Source organism: Phaenicophaeus curvirostris, chromosome 16 (genome assembly GCF_032191515.1).
Source record: "Phaenicophaeus curvirostris isolate KB17595 chromosome 16, BPBGC_Pcur_1.0, whole genome shotgun sequence".
Taxonomy (NCBI): Eukaryota; Metazoa; Chordata; class Aves; order Cuculiformes; family Cuculidae; genus Phaenicophaeus; species Phaenicophaeus curvirostris.
This window is the reverse complement of record NC_091407.1, coordinates 11964419-11979526: the sequence shown is the minus strand read 5'-3', so window position 1 is coordinate 11979526 and position 15108 is coordinate 11964419. Positions and strand designations below refer to the sequence as shown.

Sequence of the window (15108 nt, the reverse complement as noted above, 5' to 3'; positions counted from 1 at the left end):
CTCAGCTGCTACTTCTCCCTTCTGCTGGCTCCCAGCTTTCTGCCCAGGATTTTGTGCTGGGCACTCCTTCAACAAAGAAAAATGCCCACCAACACAGGGGGAAACCCCATGGTGACAGCAAAAATGTCAGCAAATAATCTCTCTAAGACTCATCTTGGAGTTTTAGAAACCAAGCATCCTTCATCAGGCCTGGGCAACAAAGGGAGCGATCTCCACCGATTGTGTCGCCATTGATTTTATTCTAAAATCACTAAAACGATACGTAATCAAATACATAATAGGTTAGTAACTTATTACAAATAATCTCTTCCTTCACTTACAAAAAATTCAGTTACTGAGATGATTCCCAGCCCATCGCAGGGGGAGTGGAATTATATGATGTTTAAGGTCCCTTTCAACCTGAACCATTCTATGGTTTCATCTTCCTTTTTCTGAATTATAGGGAGATCTCCCGTACAAGGGCAGGCTGAGAGAGTTGGGCTGAGTTTAGCGTCGAGAAGCTGAGGGGAGACCTCATTGCTCTCTACAACTACCTAAAGGAGGTTGTGGAATGGACAGTGCTGGCCTCTTCTCCCAAGTGACAGGGGACAGGACAAGAGGGAATGGCCTCAAGCTCCGCCAGGGGAGGTTCAGGCTGGACATTAGGAAAAAAAATTTCACAGAAAGAGTCATTGGGCACTGGCAGAGGCTGCCCAGGGAGGGGGTTGAGTCACCTTCCCTGGAGGGGTTTAAAAGACGGGTGGATGACGTGCTGAGGGACATGGTTTAACGGTTGACAGGAATGGTTGGACTTGATGATCCAAGAAGACTTTTCCAGCCTAGTGATTCTGCGATTCCGTGTGGGAACAGCGGACGCGGGGCCCGCCGAGCGGCGCACCCGCAGCGTCAGCTGCGCGACGGAAGGAGCCGCCGCCCCCGGGCCGGGCGGGAGGGGCTGCGGCTGCGCCCGGACCGCTGCCCGCAGCCCTGGCGGGCGGGGGGGCGCCGGCCCAGAGGGGCTCTCGCTGCTCCCCAGGGCGCAGGAGCTTGCACGGAGTTGGATTTGGGATAACAAGGGCTCTCGGTGCTCCCCAACTTGCAGGAGGTTGCACAGCGCAGGGTTTGGGATAACAAGGGCTCTAGCTGCTCCCCAGCTCGCAGGAGGCTGCACAGCGCTGGGTTTGGGGTGAGGGGGCTCTCCGACTTGCAGGAGGTTACGCAGGGCTGGGTTTGGGGTGAGGGGGGCTCTAGCTGCTCTCCAGCTTGCAGGGGGTTGCACAGGGCTGGGTTTGGGGTGAGGGGGGCTTTAGCTGCTCTCCAGCTTGCAGGGGTTTGCACAGGGCTGGGTTTGGGGTGAGGGGCTCTCCCCGAGGGAAACGCTGCTCCCCAGCTTTCAGGAGGCTGCACAGATCTGGGTTTGGGATAAGAAGGGCTCTAGCAGCTCCCCAGCGTGCAGGAGGCTGCACAGGGCTGGGTTTGGGCTGAGAGGATCTCTCCAGAGTATAACGTGGCTCCTCAGCTTGCAGGAGGCTGCACGGGGTCCAGCTTGTGCCACATTTCTGCTGGTGACGGGCACAGCTCAGCCTGGAGCAGGTGTTGGAAAAGGTAATGGAACTTGGTGCCTGTAGAGCGGGGAGCATTTAAAGCCAGTATACTCCTGATCTTGTTCAAGCACAAGCAGATAACAGAAAAAAACCAGCTTAGTCTTCCACAATGTTAATGCTGACATAGGAAATGGCATCAGCAGCTTTAGCTTAAAGAAGTACTGATGGTGCTTGTAGCTGATGAGACCTGGATGTCAGTGTTAACCAAATCGTTCATATAATGCTTGGTGACTTGTGTGTCAGTGATCTAAGCTTGTCATCTCAGATTTTTAAGACAAGCATTTTGTTTCAGACCTATGGTTCGTCAGTATTTCACGTAGCCTTCACAAAATGTCAAGTCTTGTACAGGACAGAGAAATAAATGTCCTCTCTATTTTTCTGTTCATAAGAGGCAATTAATTTGTTTGTGCCTTAGAACAGAGACATCTCAGCCTAGGACATCAGGTAATGAGGATGATATCGGGTGTCTGTATTTTTTTTCTGGGTAGGAATAAAGAGCACCAAAGACAGGGAACAGTACCTGACCAACTAGTGAAGGTATGTAAAAGGAGCTGAATTTTCTCCAGGATGGGCAGAAACTCCCTTTATGCAATTTGGGGGACTAACCTATGATAATGCATTCAGTAATTGTGTCTGTTTCTGAGAAAATTCAGAGATTTCCATGAAGAACAAGAGCCATTAAAATGGTTGTGCACACGAGGCTTTATGTTCCTTTGAAGAGCTCGGCTTAGCTTTGTAAATCTGTGCACTCATGATAACATCTGTTTTTTTCCAGGGGGTTTGTTTTTAACACAAGCTAATTAGTAGCTCTTCCTAAAATATGCAGTGTCTGCCAGTTTGCTACTAGCATATCTGTGTTTGATGATTCTTTGGAGCATTGTAAAAGAGAGCATTGCAACTTTATTGGACAGTGTAATCTGATTTTTATCATCTAAAATGTTGATGGAGGCATGTTCAGTGTCAAGATGTCACTAAAAGCTGTCTGTGTTTGTGTTTAGGTTGAATTTCCTGATGTGCGACTCTGCTGTCTTATTGGAGCATGGGGGACCTTGCATGATCACAACTCGCCTGAGGTCTTCTCGGGAACAATTCAATGAGGTTATCTTGCTGAGCAGAACTGTGGCATGATGCCTGCTAATGGAAGAGTGTCATATCACTTTGTGCCAGCACTTCGCAGGGGACTGTTTGGATACTGAGGATGTTCCGCTCACCACCATACCATGGGAGATGTAACAGAGGAGGAGATGGATAACCCCACATTTAAAAGTGATACTGTACTTTCTGATGTTCACTTACATTGTCCTGACAAAAGAAATCTCATGGTACGATTGAATGCAGTTGGGCAACCAGGTAATGATTGTTTAAAATGATGGAGCTGTATTTTAAATGTATTCACATCTTTGCAATGTCTGAATCCTCCTTTGAATGTTCTGTATTAATCATTAAGTATTTGATTCCAGTTAGAAGCAGAATCACTTCCTACTGAGTCTTTAAGAAGGCTAGCTGGATTCTCCTAATGAAATTAGCTATAGAAATGAAAACTCTTAATGTAGAATTTGTAGACAGCCTGTCTTTAAAAAAGAAATCTTAAATTACTTTCTGAGAAGAAGTAATCAAATTAACTTGTTGGCAGGTTTAATTTTATTTATTTATTTGTTCGTTTACCTATAATCTTGATACAGCACTTTGGGAATCATATTAAAAAGTTGGAATGTTTCTTGCATACAAACAAAAGTTAAGGAGCCAGGGGTTTTAAACTGTGTAACTGAAGTTTAAAATACAGAATGTCAGTAATTAATTTATGAATTTGCCATCTATTCCAGAGCCTGACACCTTTGTTTAATTTGGGGGGATTTTTTTGTTTTAAAACAATTTGCAACAACAACGCTCAGAATAGTGATGGTTTTGACTGATGTATAATTAGAAGAGGTAAGGCTGTGGTAGAAATGAATTGGCAAATGCCTCCAACTGCCAGCTTGTGGATTTCTATAAAGTTGTCAAGGGAACTGACCTTGAAGCTACTTGGCAAAATGCTCTGTAGAGAAGAGGCAAGCAGTAGATGACTTTAAACATTTCTTATGCTAGGATAGCCAATGAAGATTTTGTTAGATCTAGCTGAAAATGGTCTCTCTAGAGCAGGTGATCTCTCAGGTTACAGTAGACCAACCTTGAATTTCTTGCTTTTCTGAAGAAAGTAAAATACAACTCCATAAATTGTGACATTGTCAAAAGCAGTGGTGGCAAACACTTCCCTGCCAAAAGAGAAGAGATAATGGATAATGAATGTAATTTTAAGACATTCTGCTTAGAACCCTGTTGATTTTGACCATTTTCTTTAGCTGTATTCTTGGCTATCTCTTTCTGAAGTCTCAACTCATTTATTTCTAGTGACAGAACTTAGTAACAGAAATATTTATTCGTAACAATAGAACTGTGTTTCAAGTTGTCTGTATGATTTTTAGTTGTCTTGTTTTGTACTATGTGAAATTCGTATCAAAATTTCATGCATGTGGAAGTTGCATGTAGATTCTGTTCTTACCTAGTGTTAATCCTTAGCTTTTTTCCTCCCTCCATGTTCCTATAGTATTCCTGTCATATTTCAAACTCCTTCAGAACACAGAAGATTTGGCATCTGAAAAACATGGGAGAGAAGCTGCAACAGAAAGAGAACAGCAGTACCAAAGTGGAGGTGAACCGTATGACACAGACCAGAATAATTTAAAAAAAGAAATAGAATTAAATATTGAAGGAGTAGAAGCTCTGCTAGATGATGATGGAGACTTGGAAGTTATCAGAAGACCTCGATGTGCCTCTGATATAGAAACAGAAGGTGTTTTCAGGGATAGAGTGTATCCTGTAATTCTGATGAAAGGGGAAGAAGATGTTTTTGATGTTGAAGAGCAAGAAGGCACTTGCAGTGATATTGTTAAAATAGGTAAATAGTAGGTTTATAGTCAAGGACGATTGGAATAAATATGTTTGTGTAAAACAAATATAAGTTTTCCTTACAAATGGAACAGTAGTTGTTAAGTGAAAGGACATAATAAAAAAAAAATCATACTGTGATACTGTAGTTTAAAAACTCACTGTTTTTCTCCAGAAGTGATTCGGCAGTAGTATACTATAAGAAGCTTGATGATCCTTAGTTAGAATAGGGGTTTGGGTATTATCTAGCATTGTTATCTAGAATGAAGTGCTTAATGCTAGATTTGAAAGGCAACCATGACTTGATTTTCAAATTTGCCATTATGAAACTTCACTGGAACAACAGTTTTGGGTAATTGTTTCTGCTCTACTTTCATTTTCACAGAACATACTATGGCAACCCCCTTAGAAGATGTTGGTAAACAAGTATGTATTCTACCTTATAGTATCTTGCTAGTCATGGATCATGCTTCAGAATTTACTCAGTTCTAACTGCTTTTCTTACCCAAAGGTATGGCGCGCAGCCTTTCTTCTTGCTGATTACATTCTGTTTAAACGGGACACGTTCAAGTGTTGCTCGGTGCTAGAGCTTGGCGGTGGCACTGGAATTACAAGCATTATCATGGGAACAGTTGCCAAGAGAGTTTATTGTACAGGTGAGGCAGTTATTTTCAGTTAAATATTTTTGTGAAACTTCACAAAGCATTGCTTTCATCCTATCTGTTCAGTTTTAGTTAATGATTTGTTATTGATGTGTATAAAATGATGTTGATTAGCGAAAAACAACAAGAATTTTCTCAGCTGATTGAAAAAGCAGTAGCACATTTAGGCACAAGAGTTTAAAAGCAAAATACAATTATTGTGGAGTGATGATAGTCTGCCTAGATTAAATTAGGTAGTATAGGGATCTATTAGCTTCTGTCTTCCAGGGTGACTCAGAGCTAAGTTCTGAAAGACAAAAGCAAGAAGGATACTAGGGAAGCATCATCAGTAGATAGATTTGCTCTGAATTCTCCTTAATCTTGTCAGCTTGAGACGAATATTGAGTGTTAGTCTGAGAGGTCAAGGACACGCACAGCCTGTGCAAAATATTCGTGTTTTAAATATCATTATAACTTTTTTGCAGATGTTGGTGAAGATCTTCTGGCCATGTGTGAGAAAAATGTTGCATTAAACAAACAGCTGCTGGAGGCAGGAAGTAAGTGCTGTATAGACAGTGTTTGTGCAGTTGCCTTTTGTAATCTTTGTTGGGATTAAGCAGTGCAGCCATTGACTACCTAGCATATTCACAAATAAAATTAAATATTTTTTCTTGGTTAAAAGTTCTTTTAGAAAGAGAGATTTAAGATATCTAGATGATGTAAGATATCATAATGAGACAGCTTCCTTTTGAGAGGAGTAAAATACTTACTCTTTCTCTGGTGAGCAGTTCAGATCAGCCATGCTTCCTACACAGTCCTTGTGCGAGTTTCATTGAGGTACTTGGGAGTGTCACAGATATCCAGGTGCTGAGGGTCACATTAAACAGAGTGTAAGTGACAGAGGTAGACCTCTGGAAAGGAGAAGTATTTTGCAGATGAGACGTGTAGAAGAGAATACAGGTTGTGTATATTATCTTTAAGTTCATCCTGTTCTTTTGTGAGTGGGCAACTGGTTTTGTAGAGTAAATGATTTGATGTTCAAATTTACTTGTTTCACACGTCCTCGTATTGTATCTTCATCACTTGCTTTAGTACAGATTTTTACTCTTTACTTTTGCTTAGGTACTGTTGGAAAGGCCATTTGTGACTGATGTGATCTTTCTTCGCCCACAGGAGGGGAAGTTAAAGTAAAAGAACTGGACTGGCTGAAAGATGAATTCTGCACTGGTATGTGGTTATAATGGATCCTGCACACATGCCTCTGGAAAAAATAGTTGAAAGTATGTGATTGTCTGGATTTGGTGTTACAATATTTTGGTCAATATCCAGAGGTGCAAACAGGTTGTGTATGTTATGTGGTAATAATGGAATTCAGGCGCTGTGACACTGATTTGAGTTACTATAATCCAGATTTTGATGGGGTGGTATTGTGTGGCTTATGACTGCTATAAAGGTGGTGGGGAAGGTAGGTGATGATAAGATGTATAAATATTTGTTCCAAATGTAGTGATGAATGTGATCTGTATTAAATATTTAGCAAAGGAATGCATTTTGCTGCTATTAGCAAAATAAAGGCAGCTAACTTGAGTAACTTTGACAATGTAATTAGTTGTAGTAAAGGCAATCTCTATAACTCAAGTGGTTGCAAGGTCAACACAAAATTGTAGCACTGTTTTGTGAAGTCTACTTCGCTTTATAGCTTTTTAGAGCTTCGGTTGGATTTGATATTATGCCTCTAAATAACAGAACAACTACTTAAACAAGCAGAAGCATCCTTTCCACAATCAAAAGCCTCTCTTGGACCTCAAGAGATTGTTTTTAATGAAAATATTTAATACTGCCAGTTGAAAAGGCTCTGTGGTTTTTTAGACTTTCAGGGAACGTTCCTGTGTTTTAACAAAGTCTAAATTTTAAAAAGCATGGTGAAGTAAGAATTTTGATCAAAGTTTATATGAAGATGCATTTGTGTTGTTATTCAAAGCAGTGTTTATTTTAATCTAGTTAAATCTGTGACCTTGCTACAGGGTAGTAATTGGTTGTAAATTCTAAAGTAAAAAAACCCAACAACTTGCTTTTCGCAGTCAGCTTTGGGAGGATTGAATGTAATATAGAGAAAGAAAAGGACTGAATTGAGAGAATGAATAGAAGGAGTTTTTGATTTACTTTTAGTGGGATCCTCCATTTATGGAGTAGCAGATGTTAAGATGTTTCTTTTTTCCAGCTATCAATCATTTGAGATGTTTAATCATGTGCACCAAAGCATATTCTTTGTTTCAGATCCTGAAGCTCCTTATAGCTGGTCAGAAGAAGAGATTGCTGATTTGCACGATCACTGTACTGTGATAATGGCAGCTGATGGTAAGAAAATACAAACACTAAACTTTTAAATCAAACACTTGAGCATTATAAGTAATAACTTAAACATCTATAATAATTTAAAATGTAGTAGCTTGGATCCTTGTCTAATTTGTCAAAGCTCAGCCTTAAGCGTTCCTACCTGTTTTGTTTTTTAAAACAATTGTAGTTGCATTTTGAATTAGCAGTAGGAAAACAGATGTTGAAAACTACTAGCTTTTTCTTTCCTTTAGTATGGCAATTATTTGTGACTAAATAGATTACTCAAAGAACATAATCACAAGTGATTATTTTGACTTTCAGAAGTGTTTTGTTGTCCTGCCTTTTGTCTTGCCTCAGATAACCGCTTTGCAAATAATGATAAATAGGTGGTTAGACTAATAGATCCTACAATGTGAAAACCAGTTTCAGATGCTGCACTTGCCCAGAGTCAGTGCCTTTAGATAGCTGTGTTTTTTTTTCTTTCCTGCTTTTTATCTTGCTTAATGGGAAGACTGAAAAGCTAGCTTATCTGCATAGGAAATTATTCCTATAGATGCAGGAGAAATCTTAAAGACAGCCTGGCATAAATAGGAACAGCGAATACTATTACGGGGTAAATTGCGCCATCAAAAATATACTTTGAGATTTAGTTAAAATACAGACTTGTTTGATCAGAGTAATCAGATGAAGGTCTGTTGTTGTTTCATACCCGAGGCTTACGTAAATAATACACGTAAACATACATATTTTGTGTTCTTAATCTTGATTTTTTGTAGTGTTCTATGACGATGACCTGACAGATGCCTTGTTCAGAACGCTGTATAGGATCACACACAACTTGAGAAATTCTTGTACAGTATACCTAGCGTTAGAAAAGAGGTAAGTATTACCAAGAACTTAAAATAAAAAGGACTAAAAAATGTACATGCTTATTTTATTTGGAAGAAAGATCTAGTTTGATAAAAGATTGTCTTCTAATTTTCGTTGTGTTAGTTGATCACAGGCTGCAGTATATGCTCAGGACAAGCATTTGCTTTTATACGTGCCTAATTTTTATCAGTTCAGAATTTGACTTCCACGAGAGTTTGGCTTTTGTTGTCCTATTGTCTCACAGCAGATGGCTAGACTGATGCATTCTATAATGACTTACAACGTTTGCTATGTATTGTTGAGTTCATAGAGTGGAATGAAGGGACTTAGAATTAGGATATAAGTTGCCCAGCTTCAGTACGTCCATAAGAATTTCTCTTGTATTTTCTTTCAAGGAAGCATTGAATGTTTTGAAGTAGTCATGTGTTGCAGTCCATTCATAAACTAACATATGATCAGGCTTTGCTTAAGTCTCTGGAGATATGTAAGCAATAGCTGTTCACGTGATTTGTTGCCAAGTGTTTGTCCAGGAAGCCAAGCTAGTGATTTTGATGCGGCAAAGTGCCTTAAAATCAATGGAGAAATTCATCCAACGGTTGTTGTGTGTTGATGCTAACGTAAGTCTTGTCTGCTTTTCAGGAATAGTGGAGAGGTGTCTTTTTTTTGGCTATCAAAGTTAGTTAATTACAGTGAGAAGACCCAGATTTTCCATTGGCTGAGGGAAGTTACAAACCTATTTAATTTAAAATCTCTCTCCTATACTGGCTTCTTAAATATTCTCTTGCCAGGCTGAACTTCACTTTAAGACATATGGATGTTACATGTGAAGCCTACAGTCATTTTAGAAATACTCTGAATGATTTGGAGAACCTCCAAGACAGGAAAATGAAATATACCGTGGAGCCCATTAAGCCTGATTTCTGCCAGTTTCTCATTTATGAACGAATTGAGCAGTTGGTAAGTCGCATTCATGAAAATAAATGTAATGTGTTGGACTAATTATCTCAAATTAGTTTTCAGCTGTTTACTTAATGTGAAGTAAGAACAGGAGAATAAACATTACTTTTTTATTTATTTCCATTTAGCTTTTTGTTGTTTTAAAATGGCTCTTATTTGTGCTTATGTAATCTATACTAGATTAACACAGCAAACCCTTTTCTGTCACCAGCAGTACAGTGGCTCGGATTGCACACATTTCACCAAAGGTTAAGAAACATTCTCCGTTAGTTTATAAAATAGGATTTTTGCAATGGACAAGAAAATGGGACCAATATCTCTTCTCATTTATTTGCTTGTAGAAAAGCTTTCATTTCATTGTTCTAGGGATTCCTTTCCTGATTGAGGAAATAATGTTCCAGTATCTGTGAAGAAGTCGATTAGCTGTGAACTGGAACCAGGAACATGTCAGATACAACATTTGTAGTTATCTAATTACCTCCCAAGCACTTATAGTTCTCTTTCTTTATTTTTTTTTCCAGCTGTCTGCTCTTAGAAATATTGTGCAGGGTAGCTAATAGCCTGCTAGCTTCTAGAACCATACAATCTAGTTCTTTTTAGAGAACTTGCAAGCAGGTACTGGATTGCAAATCCATTACCAAGAAATGGTCTTCCTGTAGTCAACATGCTCTTGCTGTGTCTTCAGCAATCTGTCTGCGTAGTGAGATTACAGGAGCAACAGTTGCTTCATGAGATTGATTGATTTATGTTACTTCATGCTGATACCATCAGACATAAAACTTGAATGCAAACCTTTAAAATGAGTTTCACAAGTATGTAAATACAACCTGGACTATAACTAGATGTGTGTAAATTCATTCCCTAGCTTTTTTGTGGAAGGCTACTGGTGTTTGAAATATATGCATTTTTAAAAAGCCTATGGTTTTTATTTATTGTGAAGTACATTACCATGATTCAAGATGTCAAGGTGAAGAGTACATGATAGTCTGCTTAATAATCTGTCATACAGCAGACAAAGTGTATGCTAATTTATTCTACAGAAATGGCTCATTTTTACCTTCATTGCCCAACAGATTGAGAAAGGGGGGTGTTTGTATAAGACATGCCTTTGAGAGATTTTGCTTCCTCAGTAAATTGAATATTTTTTCAATTGTAGTTTTACTAGCGTTATTGAAAGTGTCAATGTAGGCTGAGAAAAAGAGCAACATTATCAGTCAAAATACTGCAGAAGATCATGCAGGCCAATGAAATTATTTGAAAACAAATTATTTGAATGATGCTAAATTTTTATTTAAAAAATCATGCTACAAGAATGAATAGATCAATTCTCTTGCTCTTTATCAAAGATAATTTGGTGGCAGTTCTAGGAGGTTGCATGGATACTATCTATAGGTGGAGATAGAGGGTATGTCTTAAAGTTATCTTCAGGTAGGCATACTGAACTTTTTCATAATTGCAACCTACTGCATTGAGAAAATACCTGTATGTGTTTTTTTCCACTCCTACAGGAATTGTGGAAGATCATTGCCAAACAGCTAATGTGAGATGTGAGAAAATAGAAGAACGTCATCTAAGGATAAAGAGGGGGTTATGTTCTATTGTAAATGAGTTTTCATCCCAAGAAAAGCATTTTTCTGGTGGAACTGTGTTCTCAGAAAGCACTGCTATGCAGATTTGCTTTACTTCAGTGTTTTGGCACTTAGGGCATGGTTTCTTTGCTGTTCCTTTTACAAATTGTTTAACGTTGATCATCAGAGTACGTGCTGGATGCCATCAGTGGTAGTGACACAGTGACTTGTGCTTTGGGATTGATGACTTAACCAGTTAGGGTCTAACCTTTTCTGTGTGGCTGATTTGCAGGTATCATGCATCTTCCTTTTTAGTTTTCTGAACATGGACACTGTTGTTGCTCTCATCCGAGTTCCACATGCTCAGTATTTATGGACATTTGTGAAACAGTGTTCTGGGCAAGACCTCTTTGTCTTTCATGGACTTTCTTTAAGCAATCTGTTTATGAAACTTAGTCATTTGTTTTCAGTTTGTCCTATGTAAATCGTTCTAGTTTAGGGCTCCTGTCTGAACCAGAAGGAGACAAGATGCATTTTGTTTGAGCCTCTGAAAATCCTCCACAGAAGTCTTGGAGCTGTCCTTGCCAAGTTGAAGGTGGGGAGGTACCATGTGAAGTGATATGCTACTGTTCTCTAAATGTTTGGAATTCTACTGTCAACATATACATGTGAGGCTGAGGAGGAGGAGGTGACTGGGAATGTCTTGCCCAAACAAATGGGGCTTTCTGTATCTTAGCTTTTGGCTTAAAGTACAATACACTGAGTAAATCTCTGCTGTTTCATGAATGAAACGAAAAATCTGTTTTTACTTTTTATGTGTCTTACAGTTGTTGTGTTAGACACAATTTGTCATGATCTTTAGCCAGATGGAAAAGAGAGAAAGTATGTGAGTGGGAGAAGATGTTAGTATGTATGACAGTCCAATGTAAATTGTGTGAGGCTTTCAGTTCATACAACTTACAGAAAAGTCAAGTGATTCAACATCAGGTTGGGTGGTCTTGGACTTGTGAGCGACTAGAAAAGAGTTTGCATATTTCATTGTAAAACCCGTAAGAACTCTGCTGGCCTGTTCATAAATTTCTTTTCGATCACCTTGTTGCTAGTAGGGAAAAAAGGGGAATTGTACTAGGTGTTTCTAGTCATTGTTGCCCACTCTTGCAAGTTCTTTATTTCTGTGAGGGGGAAGGAAGATAAGGTAGGTGCTTAATCTAAAACTTACTGATATTTCTACTCTGCTGTGGAGCTGAGGTTGGAAAGATTTCATTTGGAAAACTGACTTTCTCCTCTGCTCAAATAAAGTCATTCTGCACTTGGGAGCACATCCGGGTCTGGTTGGCATAATATGGTTAGTCAGCCAGATGGATCGCTTTGGGGAGAGAGGGACACAGGAGGAACTGTGGAAGTCTTGCAGTGCACTTCTTTCTGATAAAGAGGTGGAGTGTCACAGTATTCTCGGCAATTGTGATAATGGATGGAGATGTGATCTCTGGGAGGAATCTTGTTTGAATCAAACTGAATTTTACTTTTGTCACTGGTGTGTGGTGAAATAGTACACATCCTTTCTCAACCCCCACGCTTCAGATGAAGATGGCAAACAGGGAGATGGCAGTGTGACCTGGAGGTGTTGGTTGACAGCTGACTGAACATGAGCCAGCAGTGGCCCAGGTGGCCAAGAAGGCCAATGGCATCTTGGCTTGTATCAGAAACGACGCGACCAGCAGGTCCAGGGACGTTATTCTCCCTCTGGACTCGGCACTGGTGAGACCGCTCCTCGAATCCTGTGTTCAGTTCTGGGCCCCTCACCACAAGAAGGATGTTGAGGCTCTGGAGCGAGTCCAGAAAAGAGCAATGAAGCTGGTGAAGGGGCTAGAGAACAGGCCTTATGAGGAACGGCTGAGAGAGCTGGGGGTGTTTAGCCTGGAGAAGAGGAGGCTGAGGGGAGACCTCATTGCTCTCTATAACTACCTGAAAGGAGGTTGTAGAGAGGAGGGAGCTGGCCTCTTCTCCCAAGTGACAGGGGTCAGGATAAGAGGGAATGGCCTCAAGCTCCGCCAGGGGAGATTTAGGCTGGACATTAGGAAAAAATTTTTCACAGAAAGGGTCCCTGGGCACTGGAACAGGCTGCCCAGGGAGGTGGTTGAGTCCCCTTCCCTGGAGGTGTTTAAGGGACGGGTGGACGAGGTGCTAAGGGGCATGGTTTAGTGTTTGATAGGAATGGTTGGACTCGATGATCCGATGGGTCTCTTCCAACCTGGTTATTCTATGATTCTTTTATCCTCTCTCAAGAGGAATGTGGATGACATAATTGTAGATATTGGTCAAAAGAAGAACTTCAACTTCTGTGTGACATTTGAATTAGCACTGTAAGCTGATTACATTTATTTCTTTTCAATCTTTGTCAATGTGAAACTTGGAGAGCTGCTTTGTTGTGAACTTTTGTGTGTCATTTTGCAATAGAAAGAAAAGTTGTTTAAGAAAAGCACTTGATGGGATACATTATTTATATTTGTTATCTCTTTGTGTTCCCATGTGTAGGTGGCTATTCATAGACCATACTTGTAGCTCCATCTGCTGTACAACACTTTTGAGCGAAAACATTTTACAGTTTGTTAAACACCCTGTTCCTTTCTGCTTTAACAATATTGTATTTTGGAGTAATAGTTTAGGTTGAATGCATAGTTCTGCATTTCTCACCTAGACTTCCAGATGTGTGTCTTAGAGATGAAATTACCGTGGGAATAATCTTGGAAAAACAGTGCTGTTTCATTACCTACTTTTTAACAGTAGATTTAGAAGGCTGCCTCCAGCAGTTTTGGGATCTCAGGAAACTATAGGAAGAAGTAGACATAACTTTGTGCTTGTGGTAGGGACTTCTCAGTCATTGGAAGATCATTTTGCCTCTTGCTGCTAGGCTGTCATATGCATTGGCATGTGACAGGTCTGAAGGCTTGTATTTTCTTACAGACTTCATCTAGCATTTGTATGACTCATCCTGACCCTGACTTTCTGTATGTCCTGTGTGTCTGTGCTGAAAGTTGGGGCATTAACAGGGTCGAGGTTCATCTTGAAATATACTGCATTTTAGGCTGCCGACAGGGTGCAGTCAGATGTGTTGGCATGGCTTGTTCCTCAGAGGTGGCTTCTTCCAGCAGATGGCATACGGAATTTCTTCCAACAATACTAGGACCCAATGAAGTAGGATTATACCTACGTATGTGTGGGTGTGTTTGCAGATTGCTTGCCTAAGCCAGTCCCAGGAGTGTCAGGAAGAGGAGACATGAAGGAACATCCCTATCTTCTTCAGCAAGGTGCGTGTATTATCTAAGCTCCTGCTTCTTTTATGTGAGGGATTTCTTTTTGTAATAGGCATCATCACAGCAAATAATGCTATAATAATTAAAAAATAACATTAACTTGTGCTTCAAAGATGAGGAAAAACATGTATAAAGAGTTAGACAAGAAAGTTAACAGTGAGTTGGACAGAAGATACCATGAGAGATATAAAGTTTACTCTTCTGTAGCCACCCAAATCAATTCCTACATTGGGATTATCTATAGCAGGTTTCCATTGTAGATTGATCAGAAGGGACACCAAGGAATTATCTGCCTCATTTTCTTCTCAAAGCAGATTCATACTCATCCGAGAATCTTGATGAGTGTTTGTCTTGCTTCTTACAGCCTTTCATTACAGAGATTTTGCATTTCTCCCAGTAAAGTGTTCTAGTGCTTCATTATCCCTTCTGCTGCAAAGGTTTCTTAATGGCTAAACTGCAATTCTGAGTCATTAAATCTTTCTTATTGTAATAAACTGTGACAGACCAGTTCTATGCAGGATAGTGTAAATGAGGCTTGGCCATTTGTGCCTATTTAATAGATTTGTGCAAGGACAGAAGGGCCCTACAACATGATCTAAATGAGACCTACAGTTTTGTGAGATGAGAGTAAAGGCAGGATTCAATGTGCTTGCAATAGCTTCTGTTGTAGAGGAGATGGATACTAGTGTTTATTAATGGGTGGGAGTTTCAAGGGTAGTTTTATGTCTGCAAATACCACTTTGCTGCAGGTGAACTAAGCAGTGAAAGAAGACGGGGTTGTTATTGCTTATAGAGTAACTGTTGTGAAAGCTTAATCCTGGCAAGCAGTCCCGCACAGCAGAGCCGATTGATCGCTGTCTTCAGAGAGGATTGAATCCAGCCTATAAAGTTACTGGTGCATCAGTTCTGCGTC

The 15108-nt window shown here is 40.0% G+C and overlaps 1 protein-coding gene across 2 annotated transcripts; it reads left to right on the top strand.

Moving 5' to 3' along the window:
• The first annotated feature begins 1688 nt into the window (after nt 1–1688).
• Nucleotides 1689–11939, top strand: METTL22 (methyltransferase 22, Kin17 lysine). 2 transcript variants are annotated; one of them, XM_069870229.1, is made up of 10 exons: nt 1689–2933; nt 4168–4518; nt 4894–4934; nt 5020–5164; nt 5635–5706; nt 6323–6376; nt 7427–7507; nt 8263–8365; nt 9145–9313; nt 9835–10764. In XM_069870229.1, the coding sequence occupies exons 1-10, from the start codon at nt 2804–2806 to the stop codon at nt 9868–9870; spliced, it is 1182 nt and encodes a 393-aa protein (XP_069726330.1). In that variant the 5' UTR covers nt 1689–2803; the 3' UTR covers nt 9871–10764. The 2 variants fall into 2 exon arrangements, with proteins under 2 accessions (XP_069726330.1, XP_069726329.1); XM_069870228.1 differs by lacking the exon at nt 9835–10764 and adding an exon at nt 10822–11939 and having other exon boundaries at nt 1694–2933.
• The last annotated feature ends 3169 nt before the right edge of the window (nt 11940–15108 follow it).